General features: G+C 43.5%; 1 protein-coding gene across 1 annotated transcript in view; it reads left to right on the top strand.

The window, feature by feature from the left end:
• Positions 1-26686, top strand: part of SLC45A2 (solute carrier family 45 member 2) — a 232821-nt gene extending 206135 nt beyond the window's left edge. The window contains exon 7 of the mRNA XM_086962926.1: positions 26449-26686. Within this exon, the coding sequence (XP_086819052.1) occupies positions 26449-26673 (225 nt within the window). The 3' untranslated portion in view covers positions 26674-26686. The remainder of the gene's footprint in view (positions 1-26448) is intronic.
• Positions 26687-26888: the final 202 nt, after the last annotated feature.

Below are 26888 nucleotides of genomic sequence, written 5' to 3'. Positions count from 1 at the left end.
CGGACTTTTGTCTTTTGCTTGATGCTTTACTGTGTTGACCTAACCGTATTAGCGGCCAGCCATGCAGGTTGCAGGCCCTTACCTGTATCTGATTAATTCCACAATAAAGGTTTTTAAAAAAAAAAAATTAAAAAAAAAAAAAACCTGACATTCAATATTGACCAGCAAAATTGATACATGAAGACAGAAAACAGTAAGACATTAAACTCGTACAATACTAAGAGCATATTCAAACTCTATTTCTGACACCAATGTTATGTACACAGCAATACAGCGTATCAACAAGGATATAAGAGAGAAAGAATTATACTGAAGAGTGCGTCGACGTGTTTCGGTGGTTTCTCACAATTCTATCCACCTTTGTCAAGACTACAATTGATATCTGTCGTAGTACAGGAGTCAATATAATCTCCCTAAAGAATGGATACACAATGAATTAGAGTGGATACATCATAATTCCAGATTGTTAGAATTGTTATAATTTACTACAGTTAAAAGGATAACAATACAAAAATAATTACATAAGTGAAAGCCTTCCTACTACATTATAGTTGGTCATACATTTGTGTTTGTTGTTACATGTGGCAATCTAAAAACAATCCGATGTAGCCTGAATACCAAGTTCCTTTACAAACAATCACAATACATTTTCTAATATGCTTCAACATTCGTTTCAGATGTATACATTTCTGTGTTTCTGGGAGATAACTAGTCCGCTAATTTCCCTTTACCTATCATTTTCAAGGCATCGATTGGCTTGTGAGGCGGAATCTTTTTTTCTCTCACTTGGGCCTCTAGAAAAACGGGGACTATTACATTTCACTCCTGTTTAATATTCCTCTTATTAACAAATTTAACAGAAAACCTAGTTGTATTTAGCTTGATATTAGTTGGCGTTTAAAGTTGCTGTTTATATTTGGCGCACTATATAAATTTCTGACTTGACTTGACTTGACTGGTACTGGGCCTGCCTATCAGAGCCCAAGATACAGTCAGTGTAAAATTACCACCAGTACCAGTCAGCAAAAATGGGGGCGCATGAGATGACTTTGCAACAGTAAGTTATTTTTTTATTTCCTATAATGTCTTACTGTATAGAGTATTCATTTTAACACATTCTTTTGTGCCGGACAGTAAATACAGCATGCCTGTCAGTTAGTGTTGAAACCTATAAACCTTCCTTTTACTAGTCAACATGAATATAAATGTTGGACTGTATTTGTGCAAAAGCGTTTGCAGAGAAAAGTGTCACCTGCAAGGTATCTTGTTTGATAGACTGCTTAAGCATTTGATTGTAGTGAAGTACATAGTTCACTGTGGTATTTTTGGACGTTTAAACCCTTCAGGAATCTGCATTGCTGTGTAATTGAAACAAAAACAATCATATTCAATAGAGGTCATTAAATAGGTTGAACTACATCTCCAGTTACTTTACTAAGAGGTATTTGATAGCAAATTGTTTCCTCCATTTGAAATGCTCAAGGACTTTGGCTTTCAGGCAATTCTATTAGATCAGTTGCTCACCGAAAAGCAACTGAAATCTTCTCTGTCGGTCTATCGTCTGCCATGTATGTAGAAAACTTTTACCTCAAAATAAGGGTCCGATTTTGGTTTTAGTGGGCAGGGTACTCCCCTACAAATGTGGTGCCCGGCCCACAAAACCAGTTTAGTCACAGTTAGACAGACTATCATCTTTCTAATGACGGTGTACACTCTGGCTCCACTGGTGGAGATGTGGTGCAACGGGTGTGGTTCAGAGCGACTCACTCCGGTGCGCGGGGCTCACGGTTCGATCACCAGCGGCAGCTCACCTCAGCATCATGTGACTCTGGGCAATAGCTCACTTAATGTCCCTGAAGGCCCTCCAGCGCTTGGATACCCTTAGTAGTGATAAGTTTGCGCTTTACAATTGTGGAATAATGATGACCGTCAGAAGGCTTACTCCAATGAGCTGATGGAATAGGGTTGACAGAGTATGGACATTAAACAACCCACCCTAATTAAAGTGAGAAGTCTGATGTACTGCCAGGAAAAACGTCACAGTCTCGAACAGAAAAAAAGAACATTTACACCATACCCTGGAATAAAACTCTCAAGGTGTGTATCATTAGTTTTTCATTTTCTTGGAAGTTTGTTTTTGAAAAACAAAACAGTTTGCCTGTCAGACTTGTAGTGTCTTCAGAAGAACTACTGTGAATGCAGTTTCTCTGAAGGCCCAGAGATTACTAGATATGGTGATCGATAGTCATTCAGTGTGGTGGACGTAATATCTTCCACCACTCTGACTGACAATGAGCTGCTGGCAGTCTTTAAATCAACCTAAGGGGCCTATTCCGATCTTAGTCGGAAAGCCTCTAACCAAGATAGTTGGTTTCAATTCCGACCTCCTAATCACAAAATAAGTGGTCTGAATTTAAACCAGCCGGTCATTTTGGCTGGATTCCGATGGGCTCATGGAGGATGATGGCCCGTAGTCCCAATGGACGGTGTTTTCGCCGATGGGACTACTATGCTCTGTTTCTGTCAGGCTTACCATCCCGGGATTTACGACATGGAAGGTCTGTTGGAAAGCAAGTTTGGGGGATCCTGGCAGGGCCCTCTTCTGTTTATTCCATGCGCCGTGTGGCAGGCACTGTGAGGTGCCTGCCACTCAGGGCTTGGATGAACACGATCTCCCATTTCTCTATGGGAGCCTGCTGATGTACGGCTGCAGCTCAAGCTCCCATACAGAGATGGTAGTAAGCGACTGCACCATTTACAGTCGCATCGTAATTCTGCATTCACGACCGCCGACCGGAGGTCGGTCGGACATGTATCCGTGATGGTGTCCGGCAGATGCAAGTCTGCCCGTCATCATAATTAGCCTCTAAGTATCTTAAGTAACAGTGCAATTGTGTTTAGTAATTTTGTTTGTTCTGAACTATAACAAAAGCTTTGCGAAGGCATGCGTCTCACTTGTCTGATGACACTAGTAATAATCTGCACATAAAAGTAAATGATAAAAAGTCAACCTTCTACAAAATGCAATTTCCACAGTTGCAGAGATCTAGATCTCGGAATTAGGTCAGCTTCAGCTATGCATGTGATATCTAAGTAGACAGGAAAAAGTAAAAATAATTGCACTTCCTTAAAGACTTGAATGACATTACTTTTGTTCGTAGTTCCAATGCACTCTCGTATAAAATGATAGGTCTGCCAGGACACATTCAAAGGAATAATGAAGATTTGTAAAAATACATTTCACCTGTGCCATACTCTGCTGTGCCAAAGCATTAGCACAGCATGAAAAGTTGCTCATGAAATGAAATCTTAAGGTAGCTTTACACTTGATTCTCATTACCGGGACCTTTAAACGCTGGCTAGATGTGGCTTTCAGAATCTTTAAAACAGTGCTTGTCACTCGTGAAGCTTTCTTTGATTGTGAAGTGTGCTTTCTATCTGAAAGCCTAAAGGAACTACCTGTCTGTCAATCTAACTGTTCCAAAAAAGGTTATCTCTCCAAAATGTGTGCATATATCTAAAAGTCTTTTGGCAGTGCCATAGCACACAATGTCTGAGACACCTGCAAAATGTGACGAGGGGCCCTTTTGTCTCTCAGATCACACAGATATTAATTGATCTTGGGCTCAACGGGGTCCCACTGCCAGGTGGGGGAGTCCTTATGCTGCAGTTGACCTGCTCTGGAAAGCAGAGTGACTTTCCCGAGTGTTTACCTATTTCTTAGTCCATGCCGTTTCACGCATTCTGAAAGGTATGCAATGGCAGGGTTTTTGGAGTTGAGGGGACCTACTCCAAAACAAGAAACCCTGACACAACCCCCCAGCAGTGGGGGCCTCCACAATGCCTTTTGGTTATGGATCTCATGGAAACGTCTGGATGTCTTTGTGTTCTTTGGAGGGCTGTTACGTGAGATCATCATTTTTAAAAGAAAGTGCAGAATGTTTGCCCCTTTTAAGTGGGCCTGGGAAATATTAAAACCAAAGCAATAGTCTTTCTTCTCAGTATGGTAACACAGACAAGTCATACTTGTCAATCAGCTATGTGATCAAGGTCTGAGAAGCCAAGGTGCCACATAAGGCTCTTCAGAAGTCCATGTCATGTACAATATCCTGGCTTCTCTGTCAAACAAAATGTCTTTGAAAAAAGTTAGCAGGGGCTATGCATGCCTGGACTTCTTTGTGATGCCCAACTCCCTGAGCCTGGTTTAGTCCATCAATTAGTATTTATGAAGCTCCGCAAATGGGTCTCAAGGCGCTAGAGTCTCTGGTTGCTACATGGTGCTGCGTTTATTCGAACTGCCTGATCTTGAGTCCTTTCCTGAATTCCTGGAGTGTGTTAGTTCTACAATGTTTTCTTCTATTGAAGAACCTCAACATGTTTCGCCTTGATAATGTCTTTCCAGTGCAGTGAAAAGTTGTTTCTCAGTTTGGGTGGCACCTCTTACCTGTTATCTGCACTTTGAACGAACAAGGGGCCTGATTACGAGTTTGGCTGATGGGAAACTGTTTCAAACGTGACGGTTCTCCCATTCGCCGTATTACAAGTTCCTCAGGATATAATGGAATTGTAATATGGCAGATGGGATATCCGTCATGTTTGTGATGGAGTATCCCATCTGCCAAACTCGTTATTACAATAGTCAACACTTTGAACAATGTTACTATATCGATCTTCAAACAATCTAGTTGCTTATAGTGGCGTTTCTGCTAGCATCTAGGCCACCTATCCTGGTGGAATAACTTCCAGCTCTCTTATTTCACGGCTAGTATACAGTTCATTCTGCAGCCATGTTAATGTCATTTGTTTAGGGTACAAGACAAGATTTCAGGCGTTTTTAGGTCCCAATTGAGCCATGCCATCAAAAGTCTGATATCCGGCTTGGTGTCATATTTTAGTATAGTCCTCTCAAATGCCAAACAGCATTTACTCGGGTTAAGTCAATGACGCACTTTTGTACAGTGTCCAAAAGATGACCCTCATTGTTTCAGAACTTCTAGATCATGGGGACATTTCAGCCGTGTGTATAAGAAAGTGATAACTGGGCCTCATTCTCTCACATATAATTCACTGTGTTTCCCTGAATTTTGGAATAATTATTTTGTACCTCAGTGCAGCTCCAAGATTCAAAAATATTGCGATCAAAATATGGATGACAAAAATATTGTCATTATAGCTTTATAATGGTAAGTACAAGAATATCAAGAGGAAAAAAGTATTGATGCAATTAATATCGTTGTACTAAATATTGTTTTTTAAATATATATCAAATAAATTAATGAAAATTAAATACATTAAATAATTACATTATTTTAAAAAATAGAATACATTAAGGGACTTATAACGATGTCGTTGCCTCCGACCGACACTGTCTAGAACTCGGGACAGACTGACCTCAGGTAGGCAGTTCCGACCGCCTGATTATGAGGCCACTGAACACTGTTCAGTAGGATTTCCACTGTTCTCTATTGGGGCTTGTGTCACAGCCGTAATACAGGCTCCAATTGAGAAATGGACATGGACCATGGACTGCGGATGCAAGGGGGTCCTGCTAGACGCCCCCAAAGTTGCTGTCCGACAGCCTTTCCATGTCGGAAATGCTGACATGGAAAGGCTGTGGGAAATCAACATCGTAATCCTGTCCATAGGGGATTGTGGTACTGTTCCGGACGCTTTACGTTCCAACTGCCGACAGCGTAATCGGTCGATCGGACTGCAAACCGATCGAGTCGGTCAGAAAGCCTTTGACTAGCTGTCGAAGGATTTCCGACTGACATCGTAATCTGCCCCTTAATATATATTTTAAGAAAATATAACAAATTAACTAAATTTAAAAAAAGTTAAACACACATATATAATAACTAATATATACATATTTACATTTACTTAAAAACAAATTTTTAACTAATAATTTTAAATAATATAAGTTAATAATTAAATATAATATAGAAATAAATATATGTATATATACATAAACTAATGAAATAAAATGTAAAAAAACAAACCTTTCTAATAAAAAAAAATTAAAATCCTTAAAATGTAGTAAAAGATTTTCATATATATAAAACATTGATAATTAAAAATATTATAATTTTAAATTAACAAAAAGAAAAGAATATAAATTATAATATCAAATACAAAATAAAATGTAATGCATATACTATTCTCACTACAATTTGTTTAAAACTATCTAAAGTATTATAATAAATATATATAAAACCTTACAATTCCCACTTCACGCAATGCAAAAAAAACTTGGTAAAAATTACAAATCTTCCTTGAACAGATACAATAGTAGTAAACATAGTTTATTACAGATAGATTTGTATTCGCTATAACCAAATGAGCCACTATAACAGAAAGAAAACTGTTGCAGTACAGAAGGGTAAAATGTACTGCTCACACTCCAATCAAAACAACAGTAGGGAAAGTGTTGGATTATGGAGGCCTTAAATTTACTGTTCCCACTCCAGCCAGTACACAGTAGGGAAAGTGTTTGATAGCAGAGGGGTAACATTTACAATTCTCACTACAACAAGTACACCAGTAGGGAAAGTATTGTATTGCAGGGGTGTTAAATTTGCCATGCCCACTCCAGTCAGTACAATGGTAGGGAAAGTGTTGCAGTGTGAGGGTTAAAATGTACTATTCCCACGCCAATTAGTACGAAAAGAAAAAGAAACGAAGGGGTCTATTAGAATAACGGGTGGATCGCCATATGGGTGGCGATCCACCCGCCATTCCTCCCCGCCCACCTACCATTTCCCCTCACTGTATTACGATGGTGGGGGGACCCCAGCGGACGGTATCCGTTTTTCTGCCGGTCGACAAGTCGACCGGGTGGAAAAGGGGTATAATATGGTGGCGGTGTCTGCAAGACACAGCCATCCATTTGATAATGCAGGCGGGATGTGCCTTTCCATGGCAGCGCTGCTGCCATGGAAAGGCATGCAGTTTCTGAATATGGGTGCCCGTTGCGGACCCCCAGGGTGTTGGGAGGGTGGGTGTTTGGTGCACATGGCAGGCACGATGTGCATGTAAATTCGCAAGGTGCATCCACAGCATTGTGGTGGGCGGTGCTGTGAGGGAAAGAAGGAAGCAATGAAAGAAATTATTTTTTAAATGTGTTACAATTGCTGCAAATTAAAGATGATGGAGGCTGGTTTTCTTCCTGTGCAAAGTGTATTAAAGAACCATTGTTGAATTGAGTCCAGAATAAACATATTTTAAAGAGTGCTGCCCTTATGAACACACATGTATATTACTGAAGCTTTCTGTTAGCGTACTGCATGCAGAATAATAAGAGTGTTACTTAATACAGAACAGTTTCAAATCGACGCTGTGAAATACCAGCAGTCGGATAAGCAAAGGACATTCCAAAAATAATTTAGAACAGTATTTGCATGAGACAGACTGATAAAGCTGAACTATGGCCTGTGCTCAAATCTGTTTGGTATAAAACATCCTCCGTTACTTCAGGCTCTAAACACAAAGATAACACTAAAGTAATTATTAAGCAAAAAGAAAAACACTGCAAAGGATGGGAGCTAGCTTGTGTGTGGATGTGCTTATAGTGAGAGAGCCAAATGCTCTTAATCAAAGTGAAATGAACCAGTGGCTGAAGTAGGCTGACCTGCTATCCCATCCAATATTAGACGGAAGCAAAATGTGAATGGCACAACAACAGACCAATGGATGAAGAGAAGTGGCTGAAAGCCCCGTAGGTAAGTATATTATACATATAATTTTAGTAACATCAAAAGGTCTTGGCTAGCCCCAGGCCTAAAAATAACATCCTTTAAATGCGCACACCTTGATAAAGATGTTCAGATTTAAATTGCGTTTCTGGCCATTATTAATAGCACTGGCTGTATACTTTTTATAACTAAGAGATAGCTATTCTAGGGGGTAGAGCTTGCCTAGCTTCAGGATAGTTGCAAGTTATAGAGGCTTTGCGAGCCTACCTGAATATCCTTCACCATCCTGACTCCCATTGCTGATTTGGCTGATGCTTATGTGCCCCTCATAGCGTAGAAGGATATTAGCTGCAGACGATATGTCTTTATTTGGGCCCTGGACGCGAAGAGGGGAGGCGGAGTCTGGCTGCGTGGAGCCTTGCCTGTTCCCCCCTGGAAGAGAGGGCCGCCTACTGGTGCTGGATCGGGCCGAGCCACGTTCCGACAGCCGCTAATCTGCCTGTGCGCCTTATGGCGAAATTAAGCAGCAGAGGTTTTGGCCGCATCTGGGCCAGCTCCCAAGGGGCGACATTGGCGTCTGTGTCGGCTGTCTGGCCTGGAGGGCGCTGATCCGCGTATCGGGGCTGCTGGTGGGCTATTACCTGCACGGTAGGATCCTGCATTGAAGACACATAGAGTTAGGAGAGTGCCAGCCCGACTGCTCCGGGTGTGCGGTGTTGCTGCTGTCCTGCTGGGATCAGGGGGCCTCCCTCTGCGGCTGCAGAGAGAGTATCCTCTGTACCGCGGGGTGGCCAGCCAGCCCTTGAGAGCACTAACTATTTACCAAATAAATTTTCAGAGAGGCTGATTCATGACAGCTGCGTGTGATCACTAAGCCCAGCTACCCCAGAGTGACTCATTAATCTGAAGGTGACATGGCCGTCTTATTTAGATTTCACCCTGGTGGGTTTTCTCTGTGACCAGGGGCCTACATGTTCATCGCACCAATCTGTGCACACGGTGGTGGGTGCTTATGGGATCACCTGGCTACCTCAAGGTCCTTGCTCTCTGGGGGTGTGCAATTGGCTGATTGTGGTGCAGTGTAATCAGGATAAAACCAACAAACCACAGCCCAAGCTCTCGTTTGACCCTCGCAAAACATCCAGGGAGCTGACACTGGCGCTGTGGAATCCAGATCAGAGTCTAACCATCCTTCCACAGACCCAGATTTAAAACAGATACAACGCAGTTTACCAAAGATGGACGGAAAGATTTCCGCACTCTCCTTCAGGAAGGACCGTATGTCCGAGAGACTGGATAAACATATGGAGAGGCTGGATATCGTTGAGAAATGAGTGTCTGACGCCGAGGACGTACTCTCTTCAGAAGCCTCTGCTCCTACCAGGATGGACAAGATGTTACACACACTGCATGCCAAAGCCAAAGACCTAGAGACGCCCTTGCGGCGAAATAACATGCGCATCGTTGGAGTGGCCGAATCAGTGAACATTGAGAACATGGAGTGTTATGTCGAACAACTGCTAATAACGTTGCTGGGCAGAGACTCCTTCTCAGACATTTTTGTTGTTAAGCGCGCTTACGCAGCCCCATAATAGCCCCCTTCTGAATTACAGGCACTGTAATGCATGTCTCTGGAAGGCATGAGAATTGGAATTTTTGCAACACAATAATAATAATAATAATAATAATTAGGCATTTATAAAGCGCATGGCTGCACAGACTGTGTATCCCCGCGCTTACTGCTAACAAAAAACTATCAGAGGGAGAGGGTCGGCAGAGAATCAAAGTATATTTATTGCGGGAAGAGGTGAGTTTTTAATTTAGCTCTGAATAGAGTTTCCGAGGGTTCCATTCGCAGATGAACTGGGAGGGCATTCCAGTGTTTCACTGCTAAGTAGCGAAAGGATCTGCCCCCCATTTTTGCTCTGAAAATACGGGGAAGTTTGAATTGTGTCATACCAGATGATCTTAGGTCTCTGATCGGGCGATGGATAGTTAGGAGATTTCTGAGGTAGATAGGTCCTTTATTGTGGGCAATCCGATGGGCGTAACAAAGGCTTTTAAATCTGATTCTTTCCCTAACAGGGAGCCAGTGCAGTTTGGACAGGGCCGCTTTGGAAGATGTTCTTCTGGGAAGACCCAGTACCATGCGAGCGGCTGCATTTTAAATGCATTGTAGCTGGTGTAACTGCTTCTGTTCAGGCCTAATAGGAGAACATTTCCGTAATCCAAATGGGGTGTTATTAGCGCGTGTACAATCGTTTTTCTGGCTTCAGTAGGGATGAGATCAATGATTTTTCGCAGGGTTTTTAACGTGCCGAAGCACTTGCCTGTTATTTTGCTGACTTGGGATTTTCCCGAAAGATCAGAGTCAATCATAACCCCTAAATTTTTGACCTTTTCTACAGGGCGGGGGAAATCACCCAGAGCCGTAGGCCATCATGCCTGGGACCATATTGATGTTTTGTTCCCTACCACCAACACCTCTGTTTTGTCTCCATTTAAACGGAGGCAATTGTTGTCCATCCAGGTGGCTACAGCAGCCATGCAACCAGAGAAATTGGTGGCATATTTCTCACTGTCTGGGGTAAGCTTGAACATAAGCTGGGTGTCGTCGGCATAGCTAACAATGCCCACCCCAAAGTTCTCTACGACGCGGGCCAGGGGCTCCATATAGATGTTGAATAAGGTAGGGCTCAAACTAGAGCCCTGTGGAACCCCATAGCTCACGTCACGAGAAGGTAATAGAGCTGTCCCTCTACCCGAACTTTACGCAGAGGTACAAGAAGATCCATGGCAATTAATCCAAGTGAATAGGAAACTTTGCAAACTAAACTTCAAATACAGCATGGTATTCCCTGCAAAGTTACAGCTTTTATCCAAGGGAAAACTACTTCTTCATAGATCCGAAACAAGTCCTACAGTTTCTCAAGCGACATGGGGGTGCTGACTCCTGCGGGTGATCCCCCAAGGGGGCCTCCAATGTGGACAATGACTCACTGAACTCTGAGAACTGACGCTTGATTGGCTTGCCAGCTACCGGGTGGACACTGTGACAAGTTAGCCATGTAGTGGGAGATGCATGGGCCTTCCGTGAGGTGATATCCATGTGGTTCTATGTGCTTACACTATGCCCTGCTAGAGAGGCACTGGATGTTCTGGTGCCCAAGCGGAGCTCTTCTTTTGACACTGGTGCTCCTTATGAACTGGGTAAGACTGATCCTATTAAGTGTTTGGAGGTGGGGCAAGGGATGAACTCTCTGCCACCCTGGGAGGTTGTAGTAGTTAATCTTCCCCAGAACGTAGTGGAGAGGTGTTTGCAGATCTTCTCTCCTCTAAAAATCGGTAGGACTGATGGGCATTTGGATGTGATTTTTCAGTGTCCGCATGGGAGGCACAGGCTCTGCCCTTTGGGGTATGGGTCTGGCTGAGCCAGGTATGGAGCACTTTAGCCGGTAACATCCACCCCCATGTGTCTCCCACAACATGTAGAGGCTAGTTACTTGTTTTTGTTTTAGGAGTCCTGGTTGGGGAGGCTTGTTATTCTGAAATGCTGAGTTGGGATATGCATAAAGTGGGGGGGGTTCATTTATGGGATCATCGCTTATTTGTTATTATTGAAAATTGTCTTGATGCTCTGGCTAGTTTGTCTAATAGGGTACATATGTGAGAACAAGATGCAATGGGCGACTTAGACTGCACTACCACAACTCGCACAGCCCCCCAGGCATCCGCCTTCTCACGTGGAATGTAAGGGGCCTGACTGATTACAGAAAACTCCAGAAAGTGATAGCATATTTGAAAAAGTGTAGACGTAGGAATCTTGCACGAAACACACTTGCCACCTAACAGTGGGCCTTTAACACAGCGTAGATTTCTAGGGCCCTTCCTTCTGGCAGACTTTACATCACATGGCTGTGGTGTGCCGATATGAGCAAGCAAAAGTCTGGCATCACACTGCAAGAATTCAGTATTGACCAAGAGGGCAGATATGTGGTTGCCCATTGTCACAAATACGGGGAGGCAATATTAATAGCGGGGGTTTATGGGCCCAACCATGACGATGCGTCCTTTTACCGTACGATCGGCTCCCCTCTGCACCAGTGGGGCGACCTCTCCCAGCTCTAGGGTGGCGACAGTAATAGCGTCTTGGACCCAGCCAGGGATCACTTCAGGAAACCTCCTTGCCACCCTGCAGCGATGGCTAAAGCAATAGTTTGCATGTCTGACCATTTAGGCCTCAATACATGGGGATATAATCATCCAGAGAGAGAGGGCTTCACACACGACGCAGCAGCCCATGATCTTCACACACAAATCGACTTCTGGTTGTTGTCCAGGGGCTTAGTTTCCCGCGTCCTCCGATGCGAGACGCTCCCACAAACCTACTTTGACCACTCCCATAATGTTAGACTATTCACTCCACGCTAAAAACACAAAGCATTCACTTGGCGATTTCCCCCGTACTCCTTGCTGGATGCAGTCTTTAAGGCTGAAATTACACAAGCAATAGAGGAGTTTTTCCAAAATAATATTGGTTCTCTGTCCACCTTCACCACAGTCTGGGAAACTTTCAAAGTTTATATTAGGGGTGTAGCAATATCAGAGCATGCTGGGGTTCTTAAATCCCTGAGAAATAGGTTGGCACGCTTAAAGGTGGGACATTGCTTGCTTGGAACTAGAACATCAGCGTCTGGCTGACTGTTGTGTAGTTCCTACCAATCCGTAGGACCTGCGCATTATTTGAACAACATAAAGTGAGGGCTTGGTGTCAAAATTGATTCCAGACACCCGAGTAGGACGTGTTGGCCTATAGATCAGCTAGCTCACAGTACCACCGTAAGCCCCCTAACCATACAGGGAGCAAACAGCTTCTGGCAACCACTGAACATGAAAACCCTGTTCCCTCAGGATTGTGGAAACAGTACAGAACCTTTCACTCAGTCACTTGTGCTTACTATTTCTCAGGAATATACAGAGAATACTCCGTGGGACTTTTTTCAATAATATTTATTGAACCGTTATTGTTGCATAAAATATGTGTGCGGCAACGATTAGGAGACCGAAGCAGATAAACGTGATTACGAGCACCAAAAGTGTAAATAATCGGTAGAGTTCTACCATGGTGATAAAACAATGTATATATGCAGGCATATAAAACAATGAAGTAATCAAGCATATTCCTACGATGCTAATTCTACTCTTAAGTGTACCTAAAGTATATGTAGGTATGGAGCCAAGAATACCCCCAACCCTTTCACCTGATGGAAAAGAGTGAAGGAACCCGTCTTGGTCACGAGCTGGGCACCACTCACTAGATGTCAGCTGCTGCATGGTGGTCTCAGCATGCACGGACCCTCAGTGTCAGCGGAAGTACCTCCTCTACTAATCTATCAGAATGCTCATATTTTATATTAGAAAGCAGCCTTGCGCAATGTACCCATAGATTAGTGGTGATGTGGATATATAGATAGCCTGTGGATGAAGATTGTGCTGACATTTGTACGCAGTAAGGAACAAGACCCTGTTCATGAATTTCAGGGCTTTGTGGTATATATGGGAACCTTTTCTCCTCTTCTATCCCTCCACTATCCATCTCAGTCCAAATAACTAACATATCCACCACTCAAATTGCTTTTATATTTTCAACACTTATCCTTCATGGGTTCCGGAGCAGCGCGCTACTTGCCAAAAAAGCGCTGTAACACCCCATCGGGGTAGCAAGCGCTATATACATTAAAAAAACGTTCCCTGTTCACTCTATCCCTCCACTATCCTTTTCAATCCAAATGTTATGTTATGTTATGTTATGTTATGTTATGTTATGTTATGTTATATGTGGTTTGATAACGCGCTCCGATAGTCAAGACTGTCCTGGCTTTAAGCAGTTTTTTAAAATTGGTCAGATTGGGAGCGTGTCTAAGAGCGTCTGGCAGGGCGTTCCACATTTGAGCTCCCTTTACCGTTAGAGATTGTCCACCCAGGCGGACTCTTCTGAATCTGGGGACGACCACCTGCTTTCTGGAGGTAGATCTCAACTGACGGGACGGGAGGTAGAGAGTGAATCTTTTGGCTAGATAGGAAGGGCACGGTCCATTGAGGGCTTTATAGACGATGACCAAAGTTTTAAAGCGCACTCTTTGTGCCACAGGAAGCCAGTGAAGCTCCTTCAACTGTTTGCGAGCGCTGAGTCTCCTGGGGATGTTAAAAATGAGTCTTACCGTAGCATTCTGGACTACCTGTAACTTTCTGATCATATAGTCAGGAGCCCCTATATAAAGGGCGTTTGAGTAGTCCAGACGGGAGAGTACCAGAGCTCTGGCTACCATTTCTTTGGCCATTTGTGGAAGGAGGGGAAAGAATTTGCGAAGAGTGGTCAGGGTTCCAAAGCACGTCCCCGCCAAACGCGAGATCTGGTCGCGGAAACATAAGTCTGCTCCGAACCAGATACCCAGGTTCTTGGCAATCCCACTTTCTCCCGTTGGGCATGTTGATTCACTGGGCCAAATAGACTCCTTAAAGTCAATGGGGAATTGGCCGTAGAGCAGAATTTCTGTTTTATCCTCGTTGCATTTGAGGCATGATCTAGCTAGCCAAGCAAATACAGAGGATAGGCATTGGCGTACTCCAGAGGTGCACAAGTTCTCTTTTTTCCAGGTGAAAAGAAGCTGGGTGTCATCGGCGTAGGCCATTATCTTAGCACCCCAGCTCTCTGCCAGCCGGATCAGAGGAGTTAAATAAATATTAAATAAAAGGGGACTTAAAGTCGACCCCTGGGGTACTCCAGTTTCTACCCTTCTATTAGAGGAGTGATATGGGGGTAACCAAATCTGTTGGGTACGGTCAGATAGTAAAGACCTGATCCAATCTAAAACCGTGTCCGAGATGCCAATGTCCTCCAGCCTAGATAAAAGCTGGAGGTGGGGCACTGTGTCGAACGCGGCAGAGAGGTCCAAAAGAATAAGGGCCGCTCTGCCGCCTCCATCGAGGCATTCCCTAATGGCCTCAGCCATTTCCACCAATGCAGTTTCAGTACTGAAAGAGGTGCAGAACCCTGATTGGGCCAGATGAAGAGCTTCAGAGGATTCCACGAATCTCTCAAGTTGCCGAAATGCCGCCTTCTCGCAAACTTTGGCAAGGGCTGGTAGGAGTGATATGGGCCTGTAGTTGGAGGTGATCGATTGATCTGCGGCTGGTTTTTTTATCAGAGGGAGAAGTTTGGCTTGTTTCCTCTTGGTGGGCACAGTTCCTGAAGTTAGGGATTCATTAACCAGGTCGGTGACCATGGGGGTAATTACTTCAGCAATTCCATTCAGGACCCTTGCCGGGCAAGGATCTATAGGTGACCCTGACTTCAGAGTTTTTAATATGGCCATAACATCTACACTTTCAACCTGAGTGAATTTGGTCTTTTCTGCTTTAACCCTTGATATTAGGGGAAGTGAAGGGGGAAGAGGTTGGCCGTTTAAGGCTAGATCCGATTGCGGGGCAAGTGGCTGGTCAGGGTTATTCAGACTGTCTTGGATTTTTTGAATTTTCTCGATGAAAAAAGTGGATAGTTGTTCACACCAGTCAGTGGAAGGCGGAATTGCCGTCTTCTCTGCTACTGGGGCAGTAAAGCTTTTAACTATGGAGAAAATTTCTCGACTGTTGTTTTTGGCTTTTTGAATTCTAGACTCGTAGAATTCCCCTTTAGCTGTTTTAATCGCTGCGTAGTAACTTTTTTGGGCTGCACGCAGTTCCGTTTTAGCGGTGGGACAGTAGTTCTTTCTCCATACTCGCTCTAGCGCCTTACATCCTGTTTTTAAAGTTTTTAATTGTTCAGTATACCAGGGGGAAGTGGGGGTTATCCTATGATTGTTTTTACTTTTGCTTTTTGGTAGTGACTTAATGGAGGAGTCTATCCAGGATGAGAAGTTGTCTACCGCTTCATCCAAGTTTTGTGTTTTCATTGGGGTGGAGTGGGTGAGGGCCTTCACTAGATCCGGAATATTAATTCTTCTAGGGCGTTCCTCAGTCTTAAGTGTGGGTAACACACGGGTTTTGTTAATAAATAACTGACCAACATATCGACCACTCAGTTTATTTTCATATTTCACTATACTAATTTACCACTAATCCTTTATGGGTTCTGGAGTAGCGTGCTACTTGCCTAAAAAGCTATTCAATGCTTCGTCAGGGGCAGTAAGCGCTATATAAATACAATTACAATCCAATAATGTTGCACGAAAGTAGTTGTAAAACAAGTTTAGTTGCAGAGAAACTAATCCAACATTGTTGTGTGTGCAAATGTATGTAAAAGGTCGCATCTTGGAGAATGTTGTTCGTGGGGACAATGTGAGAAATATGCTGCTTTGCTGCATAGGCCTAACACAGGAATATAACACCCAAAAAATATTTAAGAGCCAACCGAGAGTTTTAGAAGCGTTATAAAACAACACTTCAAAAGTCCAAAACAAATAAAAGCAATAAAATATGTTATAAGTAATATATATAACAGTTGAGATCCCAAGCACCCAGAAAGACACGGTGCCTAGAAAAAGAAAAGCTGTTTTGGTATGTCTTGTAAATAAAGGAGACAAAATAGTTTCCTCATTGAAAAAGGCCAGTTGTTTGTGTTCCGATTGGAAGATGCTGCATTGTTGTGGTCCAAATCCGCAGACTTTCCCAGAGGCGCATATCGTAGTATGTTTAAGGAGCAAAGGTGATGCCATCCAGTTCCCACAGCAGCTGCTTGGGGAGGCATCCTGTCCCACAAGTTGCCCGCAGAGTCGTTGCTCGCATCACCAGGAGCTGAAGCATCCCAGGATGGCTTTAAGAATGTGTTCATCATCAATAGAATATGCTGACAGCCATACATATGGACCTTTAAAGGGTCCATCAGTACATCAATGTCCAATGGCGCAACCACGTCTGATCCGAGACATATATCCAGGACTCACTCTTGGTAGCAAATCAGGCAGTGAAGACCGGTTGAATATAGTCACGCCAGACCGACCTGAACGGCAAAAACCAGTGCTCATTCAATTCTCCAAGCCGAGGTGTGCCAAAGGTGTATCATGCACTCACGGCAACGTAGCAAAAGCAGTGCTGTCTTCATTCTGGGTTGAACTGGGACATCCATTGCCGAGTAGAAAAAAAAAATCGGGATCTCTGCTGCAAGGCCCTCCAAAGGCGCTTCCCAACACTGAGTGTATGAAAGATAGTATAACTCCTAAAATCATCTAAAAGGCACTCACCAAACTGGAGTCGATACATTTAATAAAGTGCACTATTTGCTTCATATCAGACATGTTAAAGATACGATGAACCATTTCCCCAAAATGCGGCGGGAAGTTAGTTTTTGCAACCTGGAGATCAAACGTCTCTTTGGCTGAAGTTAAGGCCACATTTTTTTTAAAAGCATGACTTTCAGTTTGCTCAGGGAATCAAATGTAATGTTAGAAACATCTATTGAAGGCCATAGCGCTGCCTCCTTAACTGTGCGGGCAGGTGGAAACAGTACTAGCGTACGGCAAGTAACTATGGATTTAACCTTCACCAGATAAGCGATGCCCGGTTTCATTCTGCAACAACCTTGATCATTCACCATTAAATAACTCTCATTCGAGGGTAGCTTGAACACTGGATGAATCACTGCAGCTGGGGGACCCTTCAGATAACAAAAAAATTCGCCATTGAAGCATTGCATGCCCTGTGGAGCTAAATGTCCGTGCAAACCAAGGAACCGCTTAAAGCACCTTCGCTGTCGGAACCACTAAGAAAAACGTCTGTTTTCCCATTCCAGCATCTAAACCTGAACGGTAATTCAGATCTGTCAGCCACGTTTGACACCGTGCCCCATGATAGACTCCTTCAGAGATTGAGTGACCGTGGAGTGGGGGGCACGGTGTTGAAATGGTTCTCCTCCTTGCTGGGGAATAGAAGGCAGGAAATTTGGAACCCGCCTTTTTCCTCCTGCATGCCTCCCATGAAGGTTGGGGTACCACAAGGATCTATGCTAAGTCCTTTATTGTTTAATTTATACATGACCCCCCTCGCTCCTCTGGCTGAAGAGGCAGGAGCCATAATTATATATTACGCCGACGACACTCAGTTATTGTTCACCTGTAAAAAAGGAGAAGTTTTTGACGGTGAGAAAATCAATAACTGCCTGAGGAAAGTCTTTGCCTGGTTTAGTCTCAACCTGCTTCAGTGTTATTCAGCAAAATCAGAAGTGATTCTTTTCGGGGCCTCTGATACAGATGAATGGAGGCAGTGGTGGCTGTCTGATATGTCCCCCCCACAGTCCTTGGTGTGGGTAGCCAGAAATCTTGGGGTACAAATGGATGATTCTTTGGACATGAAGAAACAAGTTCAATCAGTTGCAGGAACCTGCTACGGAACTTTGAAAACACTCCGTACATTTCTACCTTTTCTGTCACTCTTCCACAAAAGGACGGTAGTCCAGGCTCTTATTACATCACAGCTGGACTACGCCAACGTCCTCTATCTGGGTATTCTGGAATATCAATTAAGTAAACTTCATGTGGTGCAGAATGCTGAAGCTAGGGCCATCCTTATGCCGGTCCCTCGTGCCCATATTTCCTCCCACCTTAGGAATCTACATTGGCTCCCTATTCGCTGTAGAATTCAATTTAAGGCCCTGACATTGGCTTTTAAAGCTCTGCACGGCTCCGGTGCTCATTACATCAGGAGAAGAGTGAGTTTCTACTCGCCTGGCAGAGTGCTAAGATCATCCCATCTGTATATGATGCGTGTGTACAAATTTGCACACTCTCTTAAGGTGGTCGTTCTTTTCAAGTGCAAGTTGCTCACCTGTGGAACAAACTTCCTGCCACAATGAGGGAACTATTTGACATCTGGCTTTTTAGGAAACAGCTCAAAACGTGGCTATTTCAGCAGTAATTCTCCCTCTCTTCATGAGCTGTCCATACTTGTTTCCATTAAATCGTTGTGCTCTGCTAGCGCCGGGACTCTCTTTTCGAGTAGCTGCGCGCTCTATAAATACGTTATAACATAACATAACATAACATACTCCTTCACATACCCTTCCCCTAGTGCTTCATATCTGCCTGCCTGCTGGTATTGGAGTCAATATTGGAATTGAAAGGTTGTAACCATGCATTATCAAGTCAGTGGATAGTGTGTCAGCCACTGTAAAAGGTAATTGGGCACATTTTTCAATGTGCAGCATGGTGTATTTCGCATCTCTTCATGCCATTGTCATCAGTCTTTCTATTAGATTGTATGCCGAAAACAGATTTGTACTGTTCATGTAACACCATGGCACGTGACCAGAAGTAACGTTTGCAATGCACAGCTCAATATTATTCTTTACCGTAATTGTGACTATCCGTGATGTAAAATAGACATGTCTTGCTGTATTATGTCAATTGCGGAAGACACTGTATCGCCCAGTGACTAAATTCTGGATGATAAAGTGGTGATGCCATTGTCTTCCACAGCCAATGCCTTTTCTAAATTAACCAGATTAATCTTGTGCAATCTCTCAGCAGCTTACTGTTGAGAAATCTTCCTTAATTCTTGGTATATTCCTTACAAAAAGTGCTTTTGACATGGGTCCCAGGGACCTAATAAAAATCCCTGAGATTCATGTCATCAGAAAGAAGGTGTAGTATTCCCATTTAGAATGTTTTCTAGTCCTGTTATGTTTTCTCTGTCTGGCTACATTCCATATGTGGGAGTTAGGCAGAGAGAGAGAGAGTCGCTTCTGTGGACTGTGGATGTCTAAGCTGTTTCCTACAATAAACTTACTTTGGATTCAAACAATCTCCATTGTGATTACTTCACAATTTTGGCGACGTTTGGGATTTTGCCTTGAAGAGAACCTACTATCAAGGAATTTTTTTTTTAGAACAGCGTTCACTTCTCTCCAACTATTTTAAAAGGCTTCCTGTGTGAAAGAAATAGTCCCTTGGACTTAAAATGTAACACTGGTGATGATTGGTACAACAACCCACTGAAGAGCTTGGAGTGCTGCCTGAATAATATTTCTTCGTGGCAGATCAAGAATTTTACAAGTCATCTCGACGTTAAGAAGTTAAGTGAAAAAGATGGATTTCCTATTTGCTTACAGAAACCTTTTCACTGACCTCTTCAGTCGGATATTTGGGAGATGTTAAAACTAGATGTTAACATGATTGACTCTGCTTCCTGTTGTAAGTAATTGAGGTTTACCTCAATAGCATATTTGTGCAAGACTACTCCTCTAAGGTTCATCCTTTGAGATCTTTATTGAAGAAAAATGTAAAGTTTGTGTGGAACAATGAGCAACAGTCTGCTTTTGATTCACTCAAGAAGGAGATTATCAATGCCCCGTTCTTGAAACCCTTTGAGGTTGGTAAAGATTGTATTGTGGCAGTGGACGCCATCAATGTTGGTTTAGGGTCTGTGTTGATGCAGAGTAATTCAGGAGATGAATATGTAGTTTCCTATGCATCAAGAACTCTACGGGGTGCTGAATATAATTATGCCACCTTCGAAAAGGAATTGCTGGCGTGTACTTGGGCCGTTCAACACCTTCGGCAATTTTTGTGGGGTACCAAATTTCGCTTGAGAACGGATCACAAACCTTTAATCAATATGTTAGCTGCTGGTGGGGGGAGAACTTTGACTACTCGTTTGGCTCGTTTGGCTGCAAAATTGAAAGAGTTTCAGTGCGAAGTTGAATATGTTCCCGGACGTTTTATCGTGCATGCTGATTGTAGGTCTCGTTTGCCGTTGTCAGATTCCTTTGATGTGTCTTTTGTTGGTTCCGATACGGATGTAGTGTTTTCTATTGAAGATGTTAATAGTGAAGCTTGCAAAGCTCGTTCTATGGTCATTTCTGAAACCAAATGGAAAACTTTTATTTTTATTTTTTATTATTTCTATTATTATGTATTTATTTATTTTTTGTTTTAAAGGGGAGGTGTGTAGTATTCCCATTTAGAATGTTTTCTAGTCTTGTTATGTTTTCCCTGTCTGGCTACATTCCATATGTGGGAGTTGGGCAGAGAGAGGGAGTCGCTTCTGTGGACTGTGGATCTCTAAGCTGTTTCCTACAATAAACTTACTTTGGATTCAAACAATCTCCATTGTGATTACTTTAGAAGGGACACATGTTTTTTCACCTGGGAGAGTGTTGAGGTCTTTAGCCATTTTAGGCATAACTTCCCAACACTATATGATGTCCCCAAACCCTAGGTGTTCTGTTTGTACATATTGTTGATCAGGCCTATTTATTCTAAACCCTTCGCTTTCACCCAGGAATCTAGACTGACACCTGTTTGTATCCACAGGCCAAACCAAAAATACCTTCCAAATGGGCTCTGATGAATTGAATGAACTGTTATGTATCATGGTGCCTAATGTATCCTCACTAAGATGTGTAAATTGCTGCCAGTTCCCGAAATGTGAGAATGTGGGAATAAGCGGTGTATTCTAAACTGTAGTATTTGCTATACCCAGACATAAAGTTTGTTGCACTGTCTTATTCAGGAAAATCATGTTGATGTGGTATGAGGCATGCTCTAAATAAGGCCACTGTTCCCTGAACCTGCCAATCTTTAGTCCCCAGATAGATTTTGTGTCTACTGTGTCTTTGCAAAGGTCGAAACCCTGTACAGACAGTTGGGAAATAAAAGAAGCCGGACGATCCAACCCAATTACCTGATGAGAAAGAGTGAAGGACCCCGTCTCAGTTACGAGCTGGACACCCCTCACAAGATGTCAGGTCGCTGCGTGGTGGTCTCTTAGCATGCACAGACCTTCTGTGTCAGCGGAAGTGCCTCCTCTACTAATCAATCGGGATGCTCATCTTTTATAATAGAAAGAGCCTTGCGATGTACCCAAAGATTAGTAATGTTGTGGATATATAGATAATCCTTTTGCCCCGTTGATGAAAATAGTGCTGACATTTGTACGCAGTAAGGAACGAGACCGTGTACATGATGATCAGAGTGTTGTGATAATGTTGCGCAATGTAAAATACGTTTAGTTTCAGAGAAACAAATCCAACATTGTCGTGTGTGCAAACGTATGCAAAAGGCCACTGCTTGGAGAATGTTGTTTGTGGGGACAATGTGAGAAATAAGCTGCTTTGCTGCATGGGTCTAACTCAGGAATATAACATGATGGATGCCTGCTCAAGAACATTAGGAAGAAGCTTGAGGAACACCATGAAACGGTGGACAGTGAGGTAAAGCATCTAAGGAAATGCTCAATGGCCAGGGTGCACAAAGAGGGAGAGCGCATGGCTGCCACACTGGCGGCCTTAATACACTCAAGCAGAGTGGCAGGGGTGATTATGGAAATTTTAGATGTAACAAGACAGCCGCTGCACGATACAGAACTTATAGCCCACAGGTTTCGCAGGTATTATTCTGAACTGTATGGCTCTTCCGTGGCCTCGGATGCAGAAGCAATAGCAGACTATCTGGAGCACATAAACATGACGTGGCTCACAAGGGAGCATAGGGAACATCTCATGGCGCCCCTTGATCCCTCAGAGATGAGCTCTGCGCTCGCAGGCATGTGACCGGCTAGCGCTGCTGGTATCTATGGTCTCCCGGTGGACTTTTATAAGGCCTAACATGACTTGTTGATCCCACACATGACCTCCCTTTATGAGGAGATGGCCAGGCCTGGTGTTTTACCTCCTTCAATGTGCAAGGCAATAATCAATACTCCCCTGAAACCAGATAAAACACCCAATAACTGTGCCTCTTACAGATCCTTGTCGCTGTTAAATGTAGACCCCAAAATCTTTACAGAAATTCTGGCTAATCGTCTTGCGCTGTTGGTTCCGGGAGTAGTCCTTCCTGAACTGGCGGACTTTGTTCCAAAACATAGTATCACCTATAACCTTCGAACATTGACCGGTGTGATACAACAAATTGATATTGAGGTCACGGCTGCAGCAGCCATTTTAGACGCCGAAAAGGCGTTCAACTCCGTGGAGTGAGCATTCATGGAGGCTGTCCTGCAACTGATTGGAGTAGGTGACATGTTTGTGCAATTAGCTAAAGTGTGCTACACTGCTCCCTCAGCTAGGGTCCATGTGGGAAATGTGATCACGCCCTCCCTTTAGATTGCTAGGTTGACCCTGCAGGTATGTCTCCTGTTCGTGATCTTGTATGCGCTGGTAGCCAAACTCTTGGCCTGTGCTCAAAGAGCAATATCACAGACCTAAGGGGCTGTGCATTCCGGATTACCGTCTCATAATAACAGCATATTCAGATCACACACTATTATATATACGAGATCTTGAGAGTAATCTCTCCCCTATGCTCCGGGAGGTGGTCCGGTTTGGAGCCATCTCGAAACGCCCGAGTAAATTGGCATACGTCCATTATTTTTCCCTTGACTCCATCTGTCGTGAGGCTGACCTTGGAGTTCCCGCTCCTATGGAAAACATATGCAATACACTACTACTGGATATGTATCCAGTGGTGATGTTGGAGAACTATGGAAGGCGATACAAAAACTTGAAGATGACACAAGTCGTTGGACTAGACTCCCATTTCCCTTACAGGAGGCATAGCATTGATGTAATGGTAGTTCTACCTAGATTTTTGTTTTTGTTTCAGAAAATCCCCATGACCTTGCCATGGTCGTTCTTTGTTATTCTATGCGCATCACTGATTAAATTGGCATGAGCTGGTAAGCAACAGAGGGTCAAGTGGGATATCCTCACCTTACCATAGGACATGGGCAGTTTGAACACGCTGGAATTAGAACTATACTACAGAGCTGCACAGTGCACACATGCTTACAGTTGGCTCCACGGGCTGCAAGACCTACCACACTTGTATAGAAAGAGAGACTGCCTCTCCCAGCACATTACCCCACACCCTCTTTCAAGAACTGGTCAGAAGGTATAGCACATTTGACTCCCTTACTTCTATGGTGCAGGCCTGGTGAATCTTATTAATGATCAAGGCAGGCTGTTTATTATATTCACCTCATGTATTACTGGACTGGCGCTCATGGTTCCCGGCAGGAAGGGAGAGAGTGGTAGCAAAGGAACTACACTCTTTGGGCGATTTCTTTAGTGATGGTGTCCTGAATAACTTGGAGTCTGTCATTGGGGAGGCCCCTGCTCGGTCTTCCCTCATCATCTCCAGTACTTTTGGGCTGACCATGCCCTGCAAGATCTCCTGGTAATGGCATGCAGGAGCCCCCGAATATGCCTGCACTTTCGTATTTGATGCAAATCAGCTCTCCTGTAAAACTGGTGACAAAATTGTATGCTCTTGCACAGGAAGCTAGGCGCCCGGCAAAGCTTAAGGGACAGGCGGATTGGAAGAGGGACATCACCAGAGTATTAGATGATCCTCCTGGCAATATTGCTGTGCAAAGACTAGGAACATGTCTCTAAATGGCAGGCACCAGCTCATTCACTTTAAGTATATTAATCGTGTGCACTACACTCCTGGGAAATTGCATTGCTATGGGCTACGGGACTCTGCAGAATGTCAACACTGCTGTGCACCAGACGCTGACGCTGGCATCATGGGCATGGCCTGGCTTTGCCCGGGCATAATGGAGTTTTGGTTAACTAGGATTGGCCAGAAATGCCAATTTTAGGTTGCAAACTTTCCACCTCCTCTCATCCTTTCCACCCCTTACCCATGCACAAGGGAGGGACACTTGAGAAGACCGTGGATCTCGGGCTGTGATGTCAGAATAGTGCACAGCTGGGTGGAGAAGTCACCAAATCTCATCTAATTCCATTGATGGACAGGGGTACTTTAACTCCAACTGGCACACAGCACTAGGATTGTTCTTTCCGGGCCAGTGGCTATGACACCATTTTAGGGAATGGACTAGCTGGAGGATCTGGCATAGTTACGCTGGGACTAATGTTGACTGATCCTTGACTCATGAAACATGTGCCCTGCAAGTAGGCCTCAGACCCTGTGACCTGAGGAGTATGGCAGGAAGGGTGTTCTGCTTGTTGGCTGTCAAAGAGCTGTGGAAGACACCCCAAGTAGGAGAGAGCATCAGGAGTACAGGCAGATGACCGGTCTGGTAAATAGCTTTTTATAAATCAAGCTCCAACAATAAAAGCAGATTTAGAGCCCAGGAGGCCTGAAGAAAATGATTTTAGAGGCTTCAGCTGGTCAGGAGTAGTAAAATGAAATCAAGATCATTCAAATCCGTCATACGGATCCAGACAAACATGCTTCTGAAGCTCTGTTTTCAAGGGGGAAGTAGCGGGTAAAAGAACAAATGGCACTCCACACAAAATTCAGAATTTTTCCAAGTCAGGGCCAACCCTCAGGGGTCAATACAACCTAAATCTTGATTTTAAATGGGGCGAGAACATAATTGGGGACCCCTCCCTAGAGCCACTATTACCCCCTGGGAATTCATCTTCCAGGAGCCAAAGCTACAAAATTATCCCAGGATATGCCACCCCACTGGCACTGAAGAAAAGAACAAGAACACATGGCTGCTACTGGCCACAAAGCATTATCTTGCACAGTGGCAACGCCGCTAATATAATATTCAAGCTTCGGGCAAAAGTGCACCCCATAAGTCTCTGCGAATGGCATACAAGTTTGAATATTGTGCTTTGTGGTTCCACAAGTTGGGCAGGAGTACCACCAGTGATGTTGGAGTGTGTTTGGCGTGCTCCTGTGAGTGCAGCAGTTCCCCTGAAATGCTGCCCCAAAAGTTGCCTGAAATCTTTCAGATGGTTACATTTATGCTCCTAGAGCCTGTGCTTTTGCACATGGGCATTGGAGTACAGGGAAAACTGTTGGCCGGTCCTAAAGTTGCATAAGCGTAAAAGTAGAAATGAGACTCTAGAAGACATATTATTTACTGTAATTCTTTAAAGTACAAAGTCGGTGGTTGGCAATGCAAGGCTTTACTTCATAATTAGTAGCAAAGAATGTTGGTATTATTCTAATTAACTTTAATGGTGTACAGATGTGGTTTATCAACATGTTACAACTTTTTCTCGTATTGGGACTCCCTTACAAAGCCAGTAGACCTTCATCTCCTTATATTTTGATTGTGTATCTTGTATAGGTGTGGGTATTGGGTTCAGGACCCAATCAGGGTGTAACATATTATGAAGGTGTCAGCAAAGGTATTCCTATCTACCTGACCATATATAATTGCATTTAATGTTTAGTATTTAGTAGTATGTGAGTATAAAAATGATTTTTCTTTTTATAAGAAAAAGCTCTGACTTGACAATGGTCTGTTGAGTGTTGTTGCCTACCAGCACACTGGGGTACTTGCCTACTCCACCTTCCCTGGGTAGGCATTGGACAGCTCTGCTTCTTTACCCTGAGAGAGTCGAGTGCTACAATGGGGTACTTGGTTGTCGGTAAAGAGATAGATGTGAACGTACTGTTTTTGAAGGACTCTGATCTTTTCCAACTAATAACCTAGCTTCCTACAAATAGCATTTCAGTTTGAACTAGTTAAAAGATTCTTTTTTAAGACATGTGTCGAAGTTATAACCTGTTTTCTCCTGAAGGCGGGTGACCGAGCAACACATTTTTTCGAAAATGTATGACAGGGGGTCATATAAGAACAATCTTATTTCTACACTCTTAAAGCACCAGGAGTTCTTCAGTTTCTACATCAGGCTAAAGCTATAAGTAAAATGTATTTGCACTTAGAAGCATTTTCTTTTTGATCTGTCAAGTTATTTCATGGTTCAGTAGCTATTGGTCAAAATGTGTATAGGCACGTTTTCACCGTTTATTTTTTTCTGTTTTTTTTACAGGAGCAAAATCAGGCGAATGGATTGATATCGGAACATACCCGAGGCAAGGGGATCGACTGCGCTGCCCTTACCGCCATGGTTCAGCTGGCGCAGATCATTGTTGGTGTGGTGCTGGGGTTCTTGGTCAGCATGGCAGGCAGTGTGGTCGTGGTTGTCATTTCGGCTTCTACCGTTGCGTTGATAGGTTGCTGCTTTGTTGCTGTCTTTGTAAGATATGTTGAATAAAACAGTACGCCTATGAACATGTTCATCTGTGGTACTTTGACTGGTCTAGTTACGAAGGACCACTTTTTTTTCTGCACGTTCTTTCAGATTTTTTTTATTATAATGCGCTCCATAATGCATAAATACACATTTTAGCTAGGTATTCTGGATACATCTGGATGAAATTAGTCACTCTTTCATGAACTGCTGTCTCGCTACATAATATACCATTCTCT

The sequence above is a fragment of the Lissotriton vulgaris genome, chromosome 3_1 (genome assembly GCF_964263255.1).
Source record: "Lissotriton vulgaris chromosome 3_1, aLisVul1.2, whole genome shotgun sequence".
In the NCBI taxonomy this organism is placed as follows: Eukaryota; Metazoa; Chordata; class Amphibia; order Caudata; family Salamandridae; genus Lissotriton; species Lissotriton vulgaris.
This window is presented reverse-complemented; position numbering and strand designations above follow the sequence as displayed.